This window comes from Kogia breviceps, chromosome 1 (genome assembly GCF_026419965.1).
Source record: "Kogia breviceps isolate mKogBre1 chromosome 1, mKogBre1 haplotype 1, whole genome shotgun sequence".
Taxonomy (NCBI): Eukaryota; Metazoa; Chordata; class Mammalia; order Artiodactyla; family Physeteridae; genus Kogia; species Kogia breviceps.
The window spans coordinates 85,514,338-85,528,297 of NC_081310.1; the positions used below are offsets into that span (position 1 = coordinate 85,514,338).

At 48.6% G+C, this 13,960-nt stretch overlaps 1 protein-coding gene across 5 annotated transcripts in view; it reads right to left on the minus strand.

Moving 5' to 3' along the window:
• The window catches only part of KCNN3 (potassium calcium-activated channel subfamily N member 3), a 184,179-nt gene that overhangs the window by 17,564 nt on the left and 152,655 nt on the right, over window positions 1-13,960 (minus strand). For all 5 annotated transcript variants that reach the window (XR_010841242.1, XM_067037148.1, XM_059038628.2 and 2 more), the window contains one exon: window positions 7,163-7,273. Coding sequence is in view for 4 of the 5 variants with exons in the window: in XM_067037148.1 (XP_066893249.1) it covers window positions 7,163-7,273 (111 nt within the window). In the remaining variant the exon portion in view is untranslated. The remainder of the gene's footprint in view (window positions 1-7,162; window positions 7,274-13,960) is intronic.

A 13,960-nucleotide genomic window follows, 5' to 3' on the forward strand; every position in this document is an offset into this window, starting at 1 on the left:
GAATGTGAGGGCCAGAATCCCACAGCTAGCTAATGGCAAAGTCAAAGCAAGAGCCAGGTCCAAAAAGAGCATAAGGTTTTCATGTGGTCTGAAGAAAGACCTGACTGACTAGATGTCGTCTCTACACAAACAGAATTATTTCCTGTTTTCCAGGATCAAGGTACTGGAAAGGACATTAGATTTGTTTTTAATCATCATGGCCCTCACTTAGCAATATGACAGAACAGGGAGTCCAGGTCCTGCACTTAACTTTAGTCCAAATATAAGGTACTAAAATCACAGCACAGCCTGGGTAGCTGAGCAAAGCAGTCACAGCATCTTTATGGGTTTGAATGGGAGGCCCCTGCGTATTCAGGAAAGTGATGTTAAATGCAAGCCTTGGTGCTGACTCTGAATTAACTGCCAGCAAACAACCTGGCACAAAGCTAAGCAGATCAATATCTGCAAGAGAAAAAGAAATACGCTTTTTTTTTTTTTTTTTTTTTGCGGTACGCGGTCCTCTCACTGTCGCAAAACACAGGCTCCGGATGCGCAGTCCCAGCGGCGATGGCCCACAGGCCCAGCCGCTCCGCGGCATATGGGATCTTCCCGGACCAGGGCACGAACCCGTGTCCCCTGCATCGGCAGGCGGACTCTCAACCACTGCGCCACCAGGGAAGCCCAAGAAATACGCTTTTAAGTGCATTGTGCTTTCCCACGTCGACAGTAAATGCTATTGTGACCAGGTTCTCCCTCCAATTCACCTAGCTGATTGTTTTGAGCATCTTTGGGGTGGGAGGCAGTTGAGGCTGTGTGCCCCTCCTGGGATTCACTGAGCTCCCACAGAGCTTCCAAGCATCACTCCCTGATGGGGACTTGGGTACCCACTGAGCTCTCCTAGTGGGCGGGGCACCAGGGCCAAAAGATGCGCTTGAGGGTGAGGGTGGGAGTGGGTGGGTCAGGGAACTGGGAAGGACTGGGTAAGGTTGGCCATGATCCGATGGGCTCAGGGATGGTTAGAAGAGGGCCATTTGTGCATGGAAGACTGGCTGTTTTGTCCCCCAAACCCATAAGCATACAAGCTAATTGTTTTCTGTGGGCCCATTCATTCTCTCCCAAGAACTGTATGCTTTCACTCTGACGGTGGCCAGAGAATTGGCTCAGTGACCTACGTCCTTCAGGGAGGGCTTTAAGATTCATGAGCCCGGGCAAGAAAGTCATCCAACTAAGATCTTGCATATAATACTGACAGCTAACACTCATGGAGTGCTTACTATGTGCCAGGCTCTATGCTAAACACTTTTTGTTTACATTGTTCCACTAGCCCTCAGAAAAACCTCACAAGGGGATGAATGATCATCTCTACCTTGGACCGTTGCGGAACTTCTCTGAGACTCACTTTTCATATTCTTTCCTTCCCAAAACATTTACTGAGCCCTTACAATGGGGCAGATACTGTTTAGGAAGTAAGAATACTGGGATGCACAAACCAATAACATTTCTGCCCTCAAGGAGCTTCTAATCCTATGGGGACAGCATGCCCTGTGTAATATAGTGTCAGGTAATAAGTGCTTCAGAGAAAACTACAGCACAGTGGGGTGCTACAGAGTGATGCAAGTTCTCCCAATCTGTGAAATGGGATTGTGGTGTTGATTCAATAAAACACTTAGCACAGAGTCTGGCTGCACCGCGCCTCAGTACACAGCAGTGTTACTGATGTTCCTTCCCCCAACAAATGTCAGCTCACCTTTCCCCCACCTCCAGTGAAAGAAAACATAAAACAGAACACATATGTCTGTTCCTTGAGCTCTTGGCCGTATTATCCATGTCAATGACTTGCTCTGGCTGCCTCTCTGCCAGGGTAACCTGCCACTCCAGACTTCGTGGAGACTGGTACAGGAGGAACATGTGAGGCAGACGAGGGGCACCCTTCTTCACCTCCCCCCATGCTCCCAACAGCCACAGGGAGCCCTGGGAGAGAAATTCCAGGAGCTCTACTGATGGGCCCCTGGGAAAGAAATAGCATGCTCTCCGTGCTGCCAGGACTCCCTCCCAGGGAGAGGGAAGTTGGAGAGGAGGGCAGATCAGGCCTGGCAAGTGGGTGTGATTTAGACAACTTCAAGAAGTTCCAGGGGTTGAATTTAGATGAATAAATCTAAAGCGATGATAAAATCGCAATCTGAGAGCCCTCAGGTCAGGCCCGTCTTCAGACACCTGACTGAAGGTGTCCATTATAACTGGGGGGTCCCCTCTTCTCCATCCACCAACCCCTCACTTCCCTCACCCTCACCCACACACACTTCCTGCTGGCTTCCTGCCGCTGCCATCTCTTTCATCTCCTCCCTTATACCCTCTCTTCTTCCTCCCCCATCCTATTCCACACTCCCTTCTCAGGCTTCTCTGCCTGCCTTACCTAGAAGCCCTCGCCGAACACTTAGAAACGGGGGCTCCACCCCTGTGGCTGGCAGGACACTGGGACAGGGAGCATGGAGGTATGTACTTCTGTGGTTCAGTGTTGGAGTTTGTAGTCTTTCCCCATAGCAACACAGTAATGAACCACGGCTAATTCCACAATGCTATTAATGCGATGCTCAGCTAGTTTGGAGGTAAACTGGCTTTTCTTTCCAGCAGACCTGGGACCCTAACCACCATTCGGAGTTCCAAGGAACTGGCTGTTCTGGGAAACCCATTGGGTTATGGCTGGAGAGCTGCCTGCCAGCCTGAGAACAAATGGCAGCCCTGGCTTGGACCCAGCTCACTGCATATGGCTGGGGGCCCACACTTGCCCATCTCTGGGCCTGAGAGGCTCATTCCTAAGAACGCTTCCAGCTCAAAAGCTCAATGTTCCTATGACTATTGTTAAAGAAAGACTGTACCTAGTCTGTCTGGGACAGAATTTTAGTGTGTGATATAATTTATAATCCCCTTCTTGGGAGAATTAGCATTCCTGATAACTGCTCAATTGATTATCTGATAAATTTTTAAAAGACTAAGACCTGTTCTGGGAATCCACTCATGGGCCCTACCAGCTGTCAGTCAGGAGTCTGTGTCCTTTAGCCAGACTTTCTGTACCCTGTACAACAATGACTACCATTGTCTTTTCCTATAAAAGACCCCTATTATGAGTAAACCTTTGAATTAGCCTGCTGGAAAAAAAAACATTTTTTCCCCCAGCAGGATTGTGATAAAACTTTGACACATGCTCATAATTAAAGAAAAGTTTTCGGGACTTCCCTGGTGGCGCAATGGTTAAGAATCCGCCTGCCAATGCAGGGAACACAGGTTCGAGCCCTGGTCTGGGAAGATCCCATGTGCCGCAAAGCAACTAAGCCCGCGCACCACAACTACTGAGCCTGCGCTCTAGAGCCCACAAGCCACAACTACTGAGTCCACGTGCCACAACTATTGAGCCCGCGCACCTACAGCCCGTGCTCCGCTACAAGAGAAGCCACCACAATGAGAAGCCCGCACACCGCAACGAAGAGTAGTCCCCGCTTGCCGCAACTACAGAAAGCCTGTGCCCAGCAACGAAGACCCAATGCATTCAAAAAAATAAATAAATAAAATTTTAAAAAATTAGCCCCTATTTAAAAAAATAAAGAAAAGTCTTTTTTATTAGTGTATCAGTAGGTTCCGGGGGGTTATTAAAGGTTTTTGAGCAGGTTGGTGATATGTTCAGAGCTAAGTCTCAGAGTCTAAGGAGAGTCACAAGGAAGCAAAGTACGGGACGGCTTGGGTAAGGGAGGACCAGGTGAGATGAGAAGGTAGCAAGCAACTGAGATGGTACAAGACTGAGATGGTGGCTTTGAGTATGGTGGGCAGAGGACGTGGAGAGGCTGATGTGGCCACAGGTGGAATCAGACTCCAAAGCTGCTCAGACCCCTGTGGGGACCAGGGCAGAGAGGAGTCAGAGATGCTGCTAAGCTTTCAGGCCTGGAGACTGGAAGAACGATGATGTCATTAACAGGGAAGGCAGGAGAAGGCACTAGTGTAGGGCAGATATGGGTTTGGTTTTGGTCTTACTCATTGATTTCATGGGGAAATGTACTTGGATGAAGTATTTGAGGCAGGAACTCATCATGGCAAGGATAAGGAGACAAAATCCTCAGCCAGTGGCACACACCGCAGAGATGTCTGCAGGCTTGATGTGGAGAGGAGGCGTGGCAAACAGAACGTCTCCTGTCCGTGGTGCCTCTGAAGTCAAGTGTGTCCATGTGCAGCTACCTTGCTCTTTAGAAAGGAGAGGTGCTCTTTGTGGACAGGCAAGTAAGTATGAGGGCAGGTACCATCTCTTACTCATCTTGGTGTCCCCAGAACACAGGGAGTGCCATCCAGCTGTGATGGATGTGTTTCGTTACCTAAAACAGCGACAGGGGGATGTATAACATTGAGTGGGAGAAAAGGTGGGGATCTAGTATGTTTTTTATAGTCTCTCTGTGTGTCATTTACATATATATTACCTAGTAGCCCAGAGGTTAGCAATAAATTATAATTCTAGATTAACAATGGCAGTAACACTGCAAAGTCAGTGTGGGAAGATCTGATTGCATTAAATACAGAAATGACGTTGCCACCAGGGTTGACAAGTTATACAAGTGAGAGAAGAAAAGCCACGGGAATCAGGAAAACCAGAAACTGAGTTCTGACCCTGTGCCATCAGACCACCGCCGCACCTGCCCCCTCCTCCCTGGCAAATAAATGAATAAAAACAGTGTGACTCTAGTGGTAGTCTGGGCTGAAGCCTTTACAGCAAGACAGGCAGAGTAAATAAAGACTAGGACAATTTGAATATTTTTATGATTAATAGGTTACAATTCCCTTTTTTTGTTTTTTTTTTTTTTTTGCTTAGAGGTTTGAAGAATTAAGATTGCATGTATTGTAAGAGATGGCTTTTCTCTGTTAAATCTATTAATTGTCCACTCTTGAGAGGTTTGCAATTATGTCCCAATCAGCTGCTCCAAAGATCAGATCTTTCTCTGCAAATTCACTGGGAATTCACTGGGAATTCTGTTTGACCCATGAGCCACTCCTGCTGGACACAGTGGGCCACTGGGAGAGGACAGAGGATAGATGAGGCATCGCCAGGGGAAGAAAGGTGGGCTTCTGTGAGACCAGGTCAAGGGGAGCTGAAGCCAGAGCAGGCCAAGCTCACAGCCAGTTTCCTTTCTTTTTTTTTTTTTTTTTCAGTTTTCTTTCAATCAAGGTTAGGTAAAAGAACCTTTCCAGTCTTGCCAGCTTTGAGAATCCTCTCTCTGTAAGAGCCACTCCTTTCGTGTTGTTTGTTTCTCTGGGAAAATATATTCGATATTAAAGGGACATTTCAACAGATTTAAGTGTTCTCAGAAAAGTAAGATGTTATTCAATAAAAAGATTCCTTGTACTCATAAATGGGCAATAAATATTTGTTGATTTGATTTTCAGTCCCACTTTTCAAAAAGTAAGTGGACTTGAGGAGGATTTTAGAGAATTATTTTTGAAAGCTTGAAATTAGCAACCACAATCTCATCTCCTTGTACAATTATATTGCAGAAAAATTATTTTCCTGTCATGTGAGGGAGCTGGCTTTCCTTGGCTTTATTTTCCTCTAATGTCTGATTCACAGAGTGAAAAATGGAGAGGACAAAGGAATAACATGATATACAAAGTATATCCTTGGTTTCAAAAAGCAAATAGAATAAACAGAGAGGCTGTTAACGTCTCTGCTCTAAGAAACAGCTTCTGAGAAGGTTTTGGAGGCTAGACTCCCTTGCCCCTGACTCCTGCACCAAATTGTTCCAGGAGAATGGAGGCAACTTTGGTAATTTGCTCAATACTTAGCATGACTTCTGCATGCTTACTAGGGGGCTGAAGGAAAGCAGCTAGGTTACAGGGCTCTGGGTGGAACCCGGCTGGCCTACCCACGGGTATGGCCCTCAATCCTGCCATCTTGATGATACAAATCATGTTTTCTTTTGTACCACGGACAGCTCAGTGCCAGGATGTACCACATAACAACCATCTGTATGGCAGTGACAGAAGACTATTTGCCTGTACCCCTTCTTTTTAACATCTGTGGAGGCTCTTTAAAGAATCCAGTACATGTAATCAAAGACCAAACAATCAAACACCATAAATAATTCTGCTGAGAAACTGGAGAGGCCTTGGCAACTTCCCATTCCCCCACGCCTCCCTCTGAGCGAGCACACTCACCCTTTGTCACTCTCCCTCTCTTTTTGTTCTCCCTTCCTGCCTTTGTCTCTATTTAGAACACATTTTTACTGTGCTGCAACATTCATCACCGAATATTTTCTCCAGCTTTCAAAAGCCCCAATCAAAATCTCGTTGCTCATGGGTCTCCTAACCCACTTTAATCCTAAATGAGAAACTTGTTAGAGCGGCCAAGACCCCAGCACAGGGTTTTGCTTCGCTCTCATTTTGGAAAGAGGAGAGTTTTGCAGGAAATCATATTACTGACCTTCGTTCAGCCTGCAGCTCTAAAGAATTTTCCATAAAAGCTGTCATTAAATAAACAGCTTCTGCCTTGCTCATTTGGCCTGCTGTTATCCTGGAAAGCTCGTTTCTGTCTCTCCTAAATGGGCCTTTTCTTCTCTGACAATTCAGTGGGGTGTCAGACTTTTAGCAGCTAAATGATCTCCCCATTCCTGCTTATATTCAGTTTTTCACCCCACTTTCATGAAGTTACAAGGGAGAAACATTATTTGGAAAACCCAAAAGGGGGAAAATTGGATGATGACATTTTGATGAACGTTATTTAGGAGTGATTGTCTGTAATAATTTTTTTAAAGGGTTGGATTTAGATACATTCCCAATATCATTTTTAAGACTTTCTACTGCCCTTCCTAATGAGAATCATGAACCTATTTAAGCATAAGCAAGAACACCTCATGCTAGGTGATTTACTTGGAACCATTAGGCAAGGGGGGCGGGTTACATCATTGTATGCTATAGATTTAATTATCAGGAAAATTATTTGGTTGCCTGAACCATGCACAGTGATTTAAGAGAAGACAGGAGCCTTCAGCGTTGGGACATTGTGCCCATTTTGTGCTGGCTGTTTGCATGTGTCTGGGGCGCCCTCAACCCTCCACTGAAAGGTGTGGCCCTAACCCACTGTGGCTACTTTCTGACTGGCTCCCATGTTGGTCTTAAGTCCCCCGTTAAGACGTGGACAGTGGAGTTTTACCCGTTTGGTGAGCTGAGTGTCCATCATGAAGTTGTGAACGTGCTTCTCTGCTTTGGTGAGTTCCAGCTTTCGGGCCACCACGGCCACCACCAGGGCAGTGCAGCCCGCACCCTGTGAGGGGACAGCAAGAGGACCAGGGGAGAGAGCACATCATTAAAAGGCAGGGCTCAGGCGGAAGACTCCACGTGCCCCGGGCCCACGGTGGGGTCTCCAGGAGTGGAGTGGGGACCTGAACTCTGGCTGGACAAGGCCAAGCCACAAAACCCATCAGGGCCCTGATTCCCGCACCCATGAAGGGGTCTGCAGTGCTCTTGGCTTAGCTGCAGAGCTGACCTCTGGGAGACCGAGCCTTCATAAAGCTGGCCACTTCTTCATGGAGCAGGATACTGGATGGGGCTGAGGCCTGGGGGAATTTAAAACACCGAACAATCACTTGGTCACCTGCCAGGGTGTGCAGGGAAGAGAGAAAATCCACACACGCTCCTCCTCCCTCATGCATATCCCAGCCCTACTGCTAGCTCCAGAGCAGGGGGCCAGGAGGAAAGAAAGCCATGCAGTATGGATGGATCACCTGGTGGTGGTGGAGAGTTTTCCTGAAAATAATCTAAGGAAGAGGCAAAGCATCACCCCGCCAAGACTGCTTCCCAGGGCTACACTGGTTGGCATGGGTCTATGTACTCAGTGACTGAGCTTGCTCCCAGCTGGGTCTTTTTACTGGAGGTCTAGCCTATGACTCAGCACAAGAAATTCAGTTTCTTCTCGCTTTCACCAGGAGGCTCATGAATTCACCATCTTTCAGAGATTTAAAAGACGATAACAACACACCTGCCTCAAATCAGGATTTTAAGGGAACCCACAGAAGGCGTTCAGCATTCTCCAGAGCAGCGTTCTTATTCTGCTCTGGAAGGTCCATTCCAGGGAAGCCCAGGGAGAGTGAGTAAAAGAGGCCGGTTCCTCAGGACTCACTTTCTCTCTCCTAATCCTCTGGGCGCATGCTTGACTGTCTGAGAAATGAGCAGAAATGGGCTCATCCCAACATTCTTCCAAAGGACTTTGAAGTCCTCTTTGCTGTGCATCTTGACCTGGTGGGGGTGGGGATCGAGAGAGAACTGCTCCTGCTCTGCTTCTCCTGCAGCCAGCAGACGACAGCCCCGCCCTGGCCTGGTTCTTGCAAGAGAGCACACGTCCCTTGGTGACCATCACCCTCTTCCTGCACGTGGCGCCCTGCACCATCCTGACCTCCACTCATGGAAAGAGACAATAAGCTCAGAAAAGTCAGCAGTCTGATCCTCTAGATGCCAAACAGTAATTATTGTTGCCACAGAGCTCAGTTTAGCAACTGAGGTCCTAGGATTGAAGGAATCCATCAACAACATTTGGGGCTCACCCAGTTTAACGGAATGCATAGGAAACCTTAAAGATTGTTTTCAAAGGTACTATAATCCATACCAGAGTTGGGCGGAATGCATATGGTAGATCAATCCCCTACTCTCTCCTTCATAGTCTCTTTCCTTTGCCACAGGTTGGCAAAGGTTGGTCGGTGCAAGGTTTTGGCACAGGTGAAGTTGGCAACGCTTTCCCCTAGCTTTTTACAAGGGTTCCCATGAAAACAATCTCATGTTTCTCGGTACACTTGGTCAGCCACCCATTTCTAGCACAACAAACTGAAAAGAAAGGAGTCTGTGTGAACTTTCCTTTTCTGACCTCATTTTCCTTTCTTGTTCAGGGACGGCCCTGTTTTCTTGGCATCTGTGACTTGCAGGAGACTCTGTGCCCAGTTTTCAAAGGATAGGTATGGGCAGTTAGACAGCCTGGTCTGTAGGTGTCATCAATTGAGCCAGGCCTCTAAAAGCAAAAAATAGCTTAAAAAGAAGCTGTTCTAGAGGGAAGATGTGTGCTCCATTTCCCCTCAAGCAGACCGAGAATATAATCCCTCTCTTTTGTATGGAGCTACAAAAGAACTTTGGGCTGAACGCCCAAAAAGAGGGATATATCACTGTGTTAAAAATGGAACATCAGATGGAGAGGGTTCTTCCCAGGCTCCAGGCTTCCTCATTTCCCTGGGTCCAGGGAAACTCTGCTTAAATCACTCCTGAAAGCTGGGGGCAGAATTAGCCTGAAGGAGTCTCCCTGCTTACCACGCCACTTTGAAGGTTTCATTAAAACAATCAACCATCCACAATCCTGAAGTTCCAGGGTCTAGATGAATTGCTCCATGGTTCTTGTTATGGCTCACAACCTAGGCTGCTGAATGCAGAAGGGTTCTAATGAGAAGCTAGAGTGTTCTAACTAAGGAACCATCTATCTTATATGATTAAGATTCATTTCTGCATGGAGGCAGGAGGCTGGGCTAGGTGACATTTCCAAGTTTCTTTCAACTTAAAGATGTCAAGGCTCTCCTATGGATATTTCTCTGAAGGATGCTTGGTTCTTAACCCCTAATTCTAACTTGAACAGATAGCAGTGGATACTTTCAACTTTTCTTTTAGAAAATCCATCATCTGGCTGAATTAGGGAAGTAGCCAATAATGAAGCCTAATCTGGTCATTCCCATTAAGAGGCAACCTTGTAAAGATGGGGTCAGACATCAGCAACCTTCAGAAAGTGGTGTTCAGGGTGCTGAAATACAAACTGATCCTCTCCAGCGTGTGTGTGTGTGTGTGTGTGTGTGTATGAGAGAGAGAGAGAGAGAGAGAGAGAGAGAGAGAGAGAGAGAGAGAGAAGAGTGGGGGAGGGGAGGGAAGGGAAGGGAAGGGAAGGGAAGGGGAAAGGGAAGATGTAGAGAGATATAGAGCTGGAGCAGAGACTGAGACAGAGAACAAGTTGTGCTGCCTCCTCAACATGGGACAGACAGGGGAAGTGGAAAGGAAGAAGCAGACGAATAAGAAAAAAGGATGGGCTGATGGGAATTGAGTGGAAGGCAGGAAGAACAAGGAGCCTAAGACTTGAGTGAGAAGTAAATGGTCAACTGTGGCTCTTTAGAGAAAATAAAGGAAGTACTACGGGATTCCCCCTCCCTCCTGCTGTATTCACCTTTCAAGTGGTATAATGATCACCTATGTTCCTTCTGGGCCTTTTTACTTAGATGAGTTTATCAGCCTGCCAGGGCCCCGTTAGCAGCTTGGGAATGCTTGTGTGATACAGCAGGGATGCGCGTTGGTTTTCAGAGACAAATTGCCAAGGGCTTGGCTGATTTGGGTGTGTGAGAGCTCCTGCTGTCCTAGCTGTCCTCGTGTGGAATCTCAGAAATGGTTGGTGGGCAGGGGGGCCATGTGAGGAGAGATCGGAGTGGGACTGAAGAGGGTAAGCAGCTGCTCGGATGACTTCCATGGGGTCACATTGTGGAGCAAGTCCATGACTCAGACTTTTGCCTTCAGAGGTGCCAAGTCCTGAATCCTTGTTGACACCAGCTGAATTCCCTGGGTCTTCTCTGTCCAACACTATTTCCATGGGAGGGCTGTGGGAGGGGAGAGGGTTCACCTCTAATGAGTTCGTACTTGCCAAGGTACATGGTGAGCAGGTGCACAGGAGTGAACAGAGAAAGGAGTGGCTGGCCTGGGGTCAACATGCCTAACTCATCCATAGCTTTGGACCCAAATCAGGGACCCAGTCTCCTCCACTCTGGTCCTCCTACTCCTTGTTTCCAAGAAACATTTTCCAGCTGGAAAACCTTACAGTCTCAGAAAACAAGTATCCCAAGGGGAAAAGTATGAGGTGTACTTAACTAAAGAAGCATAAAATAAAACATAAATGAAAGTGAAATGGAGGAGGGAAGCCTGGAGGATTTACAGTTAGATTCTGTTTCTGCAACAGATACCATGTAACAACTAAAATAACATCAATTGGTTTGAAACCAAGGTGTTTCAGGGAGAAGCTCATCTTCTAAAACTGACATTAAGCAGATGTCTTACTGAGCCCTCTTTTTCCCTCCTCCCCAAATGACTCAATTTGTGCTACCTTTTACTTCATCATCCCTTTCCTTTTGCAGTTCAAAGAAGCCTCTCTCATGAAGCCTTGGGGAAAAGCTCAGTGACCCCCACAGATATCCTGGAAGCTTTTGTCTATTTGTCCCTAACTCATGAAGGGTCCACAGAGTGAGTACAGCTTTAGAAACTGGCTGTATTGAAATGGGATTCCTACCAAGGAGTCTTGGGGGCCCCAAAAGTCTTCCAGATGCCTGCAGAACCAAAAAGCCTTCAAAGGCCCATTCTGGATACTAAATATTGCCAGCTTTCTCTCTACCTTGTAACTGTCATCATAAAATTCTTTATGGAAAGATGATACACTTTGAGATACCTGCTTTTGTGGGTGAAATCTCTCAAACACACCAGGTCTGTGCCAACAATGTCAAGTTGTTCAGACAATTATATACCCTGCTTAATGGTTGATAATTACACTGTTACTGGGATTGCCAAGAGAAAACAATGATTAAGACTATTTACAGCCCGCACACACAAATTCTTCCTTTCCCTTCCTGAGCAGGCCTTGCCTTGGCCAGCATGGTGTCCATGGTAACCAAACAGGAAGCCCTACCTTTAGTAAAGGCACTTGCAATAATAATCAGGAGATGTACAAAGTGTCGGGAGGCTGGGAGAGGGGAGGAAGGGATTCTCAGCCATGAGAAACCCTGGAAAGGAGTGACTCAGCTGGAAAAGTCACATTTGTTAGTAAAAATGCCACCAGGGTTCCTCACTGTCAGACCCCAGAGGGAGGCAGCTGATTTTAATTTGGGTAAACACGCTGACAATGAGAGGAGGGAAGCTCCCTGTCCCTGTTATAGATAGGTATATATTTACACAGCAGGGTTTGTGCAAAGGGAGAAGATAAAAGGCATGTGCTGTATTTTTAATACGGGGGGTGGGGGGTGGGGGGTGGGTATCGGTTCCTCCTCACTTGTTTGTTCTTTCCACTTTGATCACACCTCTCTCCACAAGGAACAAACACTCCTATCCAAGGAGCTGCTACAGCCCCAGGAGCAAAAGCGGGTACTGAAGACCACACCCCAGGAGAAGGCAGGGAGGGGCCCAGGGGTCCTGCCCACCCACCCCCCCAGCCATGCCAGAGCAGAAGCCTGGAGATGCAGGAGTGAGGGAACCAGGGAAATGGTGGCTATGGGGCCGCTTCTTGGATGGGGCACAGCTCGTGCTGAGAGGGTGAATGGCTGGTATTTAAAAATAACGGAGGCTCCCAGCAGGGCCATCCACCTATTGGCAGCCCGGCTCCGTGCAGGCCTGGCTGAGAGCTGGTGCTGAGGCACAAAGCTTGCACCCCACGAGCAGCTCTGAGACAGGAAAGCTTTGGCCTTCGGGCGGCATTTCATTCCCTTCTGGAAGGAAGAATCATTCCTTGGTTTCCTGGTGACAGCTGGAGCTGTGCCAGATAGACTCCTACTAACCGATGGGAGGTATTTGTTCTGAGGCCTTACACTTACCCGTGATTTACCCCAACCCCAGCGCTAAGCCTTTTGTCATTAACTGCTGCCCAGGACCTGCTAATATGTACTGGCTCTGGATTTCAGTCGAAAGGGGAGAGGATGGTGTCCAGTCGTGACACGGCAGCGCTGGACCCCTCCTGCTCACCAGCCCCACGGCCCCAGGCCTCTGACCCTATGGCCTCTGCTGCTCTGAGCTGCCTTGTCACCGAGATCAGTCCCAGGAGGCCACCAGGCTGGCGAGGGCTTAACCCCCTTCCCACTGCAGAAAGGAGTCACTTCCCTTTCAGAAGAAGGGTCTTTTGTGTCCTCCTGGAGAAGTGGGGGTGATGACTGAAATCTGAGGGAGCACTGGAAGGATTTTGATGATGGGGGTGCAGAGCGGGCTCCCTGGGGAGGGCTGTGGGAACCAACGGCGGAGACCCAGGACCAAGTCACAGGCCTCCTGTCCACCCTCACCCCTACGACACCCAGGCTTAGCTGCCTGTTCCTTCTCTGACCCTCAGCTTCCTCTTCTGAAAAGAGGACCCGGTGTGTTTACTCTGTACTCTGGGGTTCTGGGAAGGAGGTCAAAGAGCAGGGCTGCCTGTCCTGGCCAGAAAGTGCAGCAAGGCGAGGAGCCCTCATCCGCGGCCAGTGAAGGAGTAGTGGCGGCAGGGACGCCGAGGACTCGCCAGCACTGAAGGCGGCGCAGCTCCTTGTTGCTGACGGAGTGTGTTAACATAAAGCATTGCAGTTTATCCCCATCACCAGCCAGGGAGGAGGGCAGAGCAGGCCTCCCATCCGTACTTCGTACTCGAGAATGCTGAGGTCCAACAGGCTAAGTACCCTGCCTGGAGTCCACAGTGCGGTCATGGGGTCAGAGGCCTGCGGCTGTGGGGCTGGTGAGCAGGAGGGGTCCAGCGCTGCAGCGAGCAATGGGGACTCAGATTCTGGTCTGACTCCCTACCCACATCTCTCCCAAACTCCGTACTGCGTGGCCATGTGATGGACACAAGTGTGTGTAGGGGTGGGGGGTGGCAGGGTGATGGGCAGGAGGGATATACACCTTGAAAGGAGGCAGCACAGCTGCTGGACACCTGGGGAGAGATGGGGATGCAGTCACAGGCTAGCCGGGTGCCAACGCCGGGAGGGAACTGGCACTCGGAACCTGGCACCTCAACATTTGGATGCAGAGGCCAAGAGTTGGCCCAGGGCCACGTCATCAAACCAAGACCGAACCAGTGGCCAACCCAGTCTAGGACACGGGTCTCTCATGGCCGGCTCAGTGAGTTCTAGCTATACTCTATCAGCTGTGGTACCAAGGTCTGCGGGGCCCAGGCGACAGGAAAGAGGACAATGAACTGCAAGCCCTGCTGCTCACCGGG